This window comes from Oryzias melastigma, linkage group LG6, assembly GCF_002922805.2.
Source record: "Oryzias melastigma strain HK-1 linkage group LG6, ASM292280v2, whole genome shotgun sequence".
NCBI classification, from domain to species: domain Eukaryota; kingdom Metazoa; phylum Chordata; class Actinopteri; order Beloniformes; family Adrianichthyidae; genus Oryzias; species Oryzias melastigma.
The window spans coordinates 25,404,162-25,411,585 of record NC_050517.1 but is presented as its reverse complement, the minus strand read 5'-3'; the positions used below and the strand labels follow the sequence as shown (position 1 = coordinate 25,411,585).

The following is a 7,424-nucleotide window of genomic DNA, read 5'->3' as shown; positions in this document are numbered from 1 at the left end:
TTGGGACCCCCACTTTGTGATCTGTCTCTAACAGACCAATTGTACAGAATTTAGCTTTTATATTGTTTTGTGGAAAACCAGCTTACAGTTGTCCCACTGTATGGAATGTCCGGAGCAGTTACACTGCAACTTTTAGGTGGAGAAAAAAAAAACAGATTTTGGAATGGGAAATGTTTTTTTAATTTTTTTTAAGCAATCAATTAAAAAATAAAACTAAGGAAGATATGTCTATACGAAGATGTAACAAGCTTAGGATAATTAGTAATCAAATTGATTGGAAAATACATTTACATCCATGTCCACTTGCAAATTATTCAATTGTTACTCTTAATCAAATATAGATATATTAACCTTTTAACACGGTGACACTTAAACACATAATTTTTAACATGCTGTAACTTTTCAACCGTTAACACAATCAATTTAATTCTAGCAGACTCTGAAGGAAAAAAGCGGCTCGAGCTGTTTTTCTCCTTCAGAATCTTCTAGAATTACACTGATCATGTTAACAATTAAAAAAATCACAGTTAATCCAAGAACACTAGCACTGGAGCTCCGATTTTAAAGTATTAACTCTTATGACTACAGCAGAGGCTTTATTTACTTGATCTTTGAGGGAACCAGTAACCTAATTAGTAGCAGTAGCAACATAATCAGCTTTGACTTTGGTAGAGAAGGATTTGGACATATTTTTTCTTGAATGTCACCAATATATGTTGCTCATCCTGTAAATTTAGAATTTCTTAAAACTAGAAGCAAACTTTCCAACAGTGTAAGAGGTAGTGACAGAAGGAAGTACTGTTGCAACAAAGAAAGAATCCTCTAAAAACAGATGTATTTTATGCTGTTAATCTTCTTCCTGTGCTGAGAAAGAAAGCAGAAGGTCTTTCTCTCCTCATTTTGTGTCCACCACAAGGCAAATAAGCATTTCTTGATTACCACATCACTTAATTTCACAGACAGATTCATCACACATGGGCTGTCAACATGCATGTCATTGCAGGACATAATTATCGTGAACTAATGAAGTGCACATGAACACAGTGACTCAGCCTGCTGCCTCATCATGGAACTGTGACGACACTTACACATGTCAAAGGGCGTCACGCGTCTGCTCATACAAACACTAGCAAACAGGAGATATTTTTCGGTGTTCGCACAACAAAAAGCCCTCCTTGTGTGTTCAGATTTCTGCGTTTCTACTTAACATGCAGCGCTTTGGGATGCGAGTCTGAAAAGCAGAGGCTTCTTTAGCTTTGCATCAAGTGAGAAGAAAGTCAAGAAGAAAAATGTGATGCTGTGCTGTCACTGCAGGTGATAATCAGAACAGTTCCACCCACAGCATCTGGTTGGCGCGATACAAAAGTGACTCATCGTTAAACCTCCAACTCCCTGAGGGTGTCACTCATCCTGGGAAATAACTCACAAGTATGAAGGAAACTAGTTTTCCCAAACTCATTATTCATGTGACTATTTGAGACTAACTACTGCAGTATAATAACATCACCAAAAAAACACATTTTTTGTAGCACAGCAGATCTCATATTATGGCATAAATTTCCGGTTTTGATTGACTTACTGTCCAAATGATGCAGTTTGTCATTATTTTTATGTGGCAGCTATTCAAGTTTTAAAGGTTGTAAATTCAAGTAATAATTTTTAGGACTTTTCCATCTGCTGTTTAAGAGTTTAAATCAATTGAAAATGATCATTTTGTGACTTAAATGTAATTTTAATAGAACATTTGATGAGTTTTATTGACTGGCTGACTTGTTAAAGAGTCCTTGATACTTAGCAGCACGACACTGTCAGATACAATCTATGTTCAGTTAAAGTAGAAATGATTTTAATAATTGGATTTATTGTTAAATCCAGTTGTCAAACAATTAAGATTTATGTACTCACAGTGAGTCAGAGTTTTTCTTTTGGGCTGAAGGCCAATATTATTTTTAAACTGACAGGCCACTTTAACAGGTTCACTTTGCTCGTGCTTCAGAGATACTGTTCTGTAGACCCCGGCTGTAACCAGTGGTTATTTGAGTTACTGTTGTCTATTAGATGGAACCAGTCTGACCATTCTCCTCTGACCTCTGGCTTCAGCAAGGCATTTCTGCCAATAGAACTGCCCCTCCCTGGATATTTTCTGTATTTTGGACCATTCTTTGTAAACCCTAGAGATTGATTGTGGGTAAAAATCTCAGTAGATCAGCAGTTTCTGAAATACTAAGACCAGCCCATCTTGCACCAATAACCATACCATGTTCAAAGTCACTTCAATCATCTTTCTTCCCCATCCATCACTGAACTGCTCTGACCATATCTACATGTCTAAATGCATTCAGATGCTGCCATGTGATTAGCTGATTAGTTAACGAGCAGTTAAGCGGGTATGTCTACTAAAGGGGCCAATGAGTGTATGCATTTGCAGTAAAGACAAAACTGTGCAACACCGCTTTCCAAAAGAAAGTCATTGTTTTTTAAAAAAGCACTTGATTCCTGTACAAATACCACAAAAAATAAAAACTTGAACACAAATGTATGCATGAGCACAAACAAAAGGGAAAAGTATGTTTTCTTGCTAAAAATAAGCATATATCATTATGACCCGACGGTCGTGTCATCATGATTTAGTCTTTAGCTTCCTTAAAGATCATAATTGTATTGAATCTCTTAATGATCTAGATCTAACAGTCAGTAAAGAACATAAGTGGCTTAACTAAACCATCATTATGAGTAGTTACCTGTCTTGCCAGAAACAGTAATATATGCTCTGGAAGGATAATGAAAAATGAAGTTGGACGAGTGCTTTGACCGGTTCTTTGGTCCGCCCAAAGTTCTGAATTAGGTTGAATAAGATCAAGTTTGAAGCTCTTTTCAGTCCATCCTTCCATGGCTTCACCAACTTGCCAATCACAACACCACATGCACCATTTTGAGTGCTCTTTTTAAATTTTTGGTGACACAATGGTCACAAATACAAAGAGCGTTTTCTTCATGGTGTGAAATCCTCCTTCTTTACCATGGGAATCTGTAAGTTCTTTTTGACAACATCCGTCAGTGTTCATTTGATGATCTGCAACATTTGGTACTTCCTGGTTTCTGTCAAATTTGTGGCGGAAAACAAGGTCTTGTTCAAAAATAGAACCCTTCAAGGAAATCTCAAGAAAGGGGAGGAGTTTCCAATTTAAACCCTGATCGATTTAATCTGCCAGAAGTTGTTCAATATCTGCTCAAGAAACACTCACATGAATTGAGACCTGTGGTTAAACTAAAACTGAAGCAAAATTATGCTAATTCACCCTGACCTGTAGCAAGTGTTAAAAGTGGACTGCTGAAACTGCTGCTTGTGTGCGCAGGTCTTTTATCAGAAAAAAACGTAATTCTTCATTTGTGGCCACGGAGCCGGCGGGCTGGGAGAGCTTAATTTCATCTACTGCAGCTGTTATCAGCTGTGACACGTCTATCTCCAGCTCGGCTCATGTAATCAGTTGGATAAGTGTTACTCAGCTCCCTACAAACTCTGCAATGTTGCTTCCACGCACCATCTTGATGACTCTCAGATTTTCAATCTTTTTTGCAACAGAAAAACAATATTTTAAGTCATTTGAGTCATTCATAATGCTTCGGCAAGAAAATGAAAAAAAAAACCCTTAGAACAGAGAGATGAGCAAATTAGGAATTCTGGTGCTTTTTCAGCAAGAAAATAAATGTTGAATCTCTTCTTGATAACCTCGCTTAACACGTTTGCAATGTGATCATTAGTGAGCCACTAATTTGCAGGAAAATGCAGGAAAAAAATGTAGTTATCGGTGTTTTTTTAGGTGACAGGAACACTGCAGCAGTCAGCAGGGAGCTCGTTACACGCTCAAGTACAATGAAATTGCTGCCACAAGCATCTGTTATGATGGTCACAGAAAATACAGTACTAAAAGTTCACACGCTGAATTATGTTGACGTGTTTTACAATCTGGACGAGTGCTTGTAACACAGACCTGATGCCTGACCTTCGCTGTCGCGGCTGAGATGGAGCGCAGCAACTGCAGCAAATTGAGGTTTCCGCACACTCTGGTTGAAGGGTGACACTGATTCTGGAGCCAAGTTGATGGCAGATTGCTACAACAAAGCAGACTGCTGTGTTATGTCATTTTGTGAGTCAGAAAGAAGTGACTGCATCATAGCAATGCCCATCTGCAAAGGCATAAACCTAAAAGAAAAGGAGGATTGTTCACCAAAGTAGAATTGATGTACTGTCAGATAAGTTGGGTTTTTTTCAGTTTTCTATATGGATTTCTTTCCTAGCCTACTTTTTTACATTAAAAGTATGTACTTTCTTTTTGTACAAGGTCAATACTTTATCAATAAGTCATACATCTTTGGGCAAAATGTACTAAAACATTAAAATGCATGCTCTGCATTGTTTCCTCTGCTCCCGATTCAAAACGATTTGAATAAAGAAACACATGTTTTATGCTTAACTGTATTTATATATGTCCTCCATCATGAGAAAAATCACAGAAGAACAGGTTAAAAACACCCTTTTCATAGGAGTGGGTTTTAAAAATCCTCATAATGTAAACAGGACAAATGTTTATTCTTCCTGGTTTCTGCCATACCAAATTACCTATACAGCCAATCTTTTTTTTTCTCCTCAAAGTTGTTCCACTTAAATGCCCAACCCTGATTAGAAAATCATATCAGCATAATGCCAAAGTGTGGATGAATCATTAAGTTGAATCTAAACAATAAAAAAAGAGTGAGAAAGAAAAACATTAATTTTACTGAAGGGTCAAAACCCATCCACATTTTTAAAGTGAAAAACTGTTGGATCTGGCATTAAAATGAACCAATAAATTGTCTTTTCCTCACAGATCCATATGAAGAACACTCGGGCTCTCTTCGCCTCATCACTATTAAACCCATGACGGCCCAGCCCACGTATTCCTACGCCTCTCCCTCATCACGCAGTCAGGATTCTGTTGTTGTCAATGGGGAGGTGAGACACACACTCCCGCACACACACTCATTCATTTACATTCTTGATCTTTTCTTTTAAATCTAACGTTAAAGTGAATTTGTTGTTACATATTAGGATTTATATTAATTATATTTGTGTTAGTGCATGATAAATGGCCTAAAAGAATGGATCTGTTGGGAAACTGTCTCCTTTCTGTTTTTTTTTTTTTTTTTTTCTGTTGTCCCTGTTCTCCTTCACAATAGCAGTAACATCATTTCCCCTGTGGGACACATTGTACTCTTATTGAATTTCGCTGTTGTTGGTACAAACACTATCCTTCTACAATCTCTCGCTCAGCCCGTCACATCTTATTCCCCGTCCACCTTTAGCTCCTCTGCCCTTCTACGACTGACGCAGTATCTGATATGAAATTGTTCTTGGGGTTTATCTAACATCAGGACCAGAAACCTTCTAGAGACTCCTAAGTTTCTTAAGTTATACGTTGCAATTTGTTGGTAACATGGAAAGCAAAAATGCCTAAACTATGACAAAAACGTAGTCTTAGCTGTTTGAGTAAAAATATCAAAATGTGACATTTGAGTATTCAGTTTCTTGGTTTACAGGCAAACCACAGTGGTCTGAAGCAGAAGTCGGACATCGAACACTACAGGAACAAACTGCGGCAGAAGGCCAGGAGGAAGGGCTATGGAGAGTTTTCTCTTTCTGAGAGCCTCAACCACGGTTACAGTCACCGGGAGAGCAGACACAATCGACATGACAGCGGAGTCAAAGAGCTGAAGTCGATGACCGCTGAGGAGAAGAGGGCGTCCTTTGCAGGATGTCACAAGAGGTGATTCAGTTTTATTTTCTCTCACCACATTTTTCTCTCCTCTGACCCCTCATAATGATGCTCCCACCACTTCATATGATCTTTGGTGCATGGTTTAGGAGTCAAAATCTATAAACACTAAGGATTTCCAACCTCTTCATTTAATGTGTTGACGTTTGTCAGTTTTTATCAAAGGAAAATTTTTCAGGGAATCAAATTATGTTTTAATTTTTAAAATAATACAGATAACTGAAAAAACCTTATTATAGTCAAAGAAAAATAATCTTGAGAAAAAAAATTCTGTTCATGCAGAAAGTAAGTTTCACCTGACGAGAAATCCTCCAGTAAAATATAAATATCTAGAAATGAGTTCCAAAAAGGGACAGATTTGCTAAAAAGGCTAACTGTTCAATAGAATTACATAAAAGTATTTTTTGCTAGTTTTAAACAAATAGTTTGTATTTTTTTTTTTTTTTAGTTTTTGTCTACTTTATTGTTGTTCATTTGGATTACAGTGACAAAAAACTAGTGTATTAAGTGGAAATTGCTTATTTGAGAGCAAAATTAGAATACAATTTTAGTACAAGTTTGTCTATCTTCATGAAGTATCATACAATTTAAAACTAGTACCTATTTTTACAACATAAATCTATTTTTTCCCAAAATAATTACATGAAAGCCTTGTCAACATAACGGAAGCCAAAAATGGCCTCCAATGTCAAACACCAGAATAACTGATCCATTTATAATTTATTAATTTAATATTGTTTTTTCTGAAAAGCTGCGTCATTTAAGTGTAATCTCCGTAGCTCAGTGAACGCACCATGCAGAGACGCTCGTCGACCCCACGTTCTGTCAATCAACCTAATTGTTCGGGGGTTTTAGGGAAATAAAGGGTGGGGGGGCAGGTGCATGAGATGGAATTAAGATCTTTGAGGAGCGTAGATCCACTACTAAAAACAAAAATAGACTGAAAAACAACTTTTGGGGAGAGACGTAAACAGGTAAAATCTTGGCGTCTCAGTGCCGGAAAGGGAGAGAGAGGAATGCTAAAGTATATTCCACGAGTTTCGTTTTGATAATGAGATCCACTGTCTCATTATCACCAGAAAACGATAAAAAAAACCAATAGGGAAGGCTGTTGTCATACAACATTTAATGAACTTTAAAATAAAAAACGGAACCAAAAAATTAAATCAGCTTCAGAAAATAAATGGCATTTCAGATTTGTAAGGCTTTAGTTTTGCTATTTTTGCCATCTCAAAATGGAAAAGGGCAAGGAAATAAATCCAGACACAAGAGTTGCACTTTTTCACATTATATTTTACATTTTAAAATGCTGTTAGGTAACCCTTATCCTCAGACCACAACTTGTTTTATTAACTATAATTAAAAAGTCCCTGCAAATGTTGATCATGGGAGGAATCAGGTGTGAGTGAGTAAGGTCACATGAACAATACTCAGGACAATGAACCTTGAGAACCAAACACTGCTTTAAAACAACTACACATAGCAATACATTAATTGTCAAGGGGGGAAATGTACAACAGTTCCTTTTAGTAACATTTCAAAAAAGACCCAGAGGATCAGTTTCATTCTTCATGTTGTTCTTTGGATGTCTGAGCATGCTTCCATCATTTA

At 37.0% G+C, this 7,424-nt stretch overlaps 1 protein-coding gene across 2 annotated transcripts in view; it reads left to right on the top strand.

Annotated features, from left to right (window-relative positions):
* The window catches only part of kiaa1549la (KIAA1549-like a), a 119,129-nt gene that overhangs the window by 100,038 nt on the left and 11,667 nt on the right, over positions 1–7,424 (top strand). For both annotated transcript variants that reach the window (XM_024282030.2, XM_024282029.2), the window contains 2 exons: positions 4,869–4,993; positions 5,578–5,804. In XM_024282030.2, the coding sequence (XP_024137798.1) occupies positions 4,869–4,993; positions 5,578–5,804 (352 nt within the window). The remainder of the gene's footprint in view (positions 1–4,868; positions 4,994–5,577; positions 5,805–7,424) is intronic.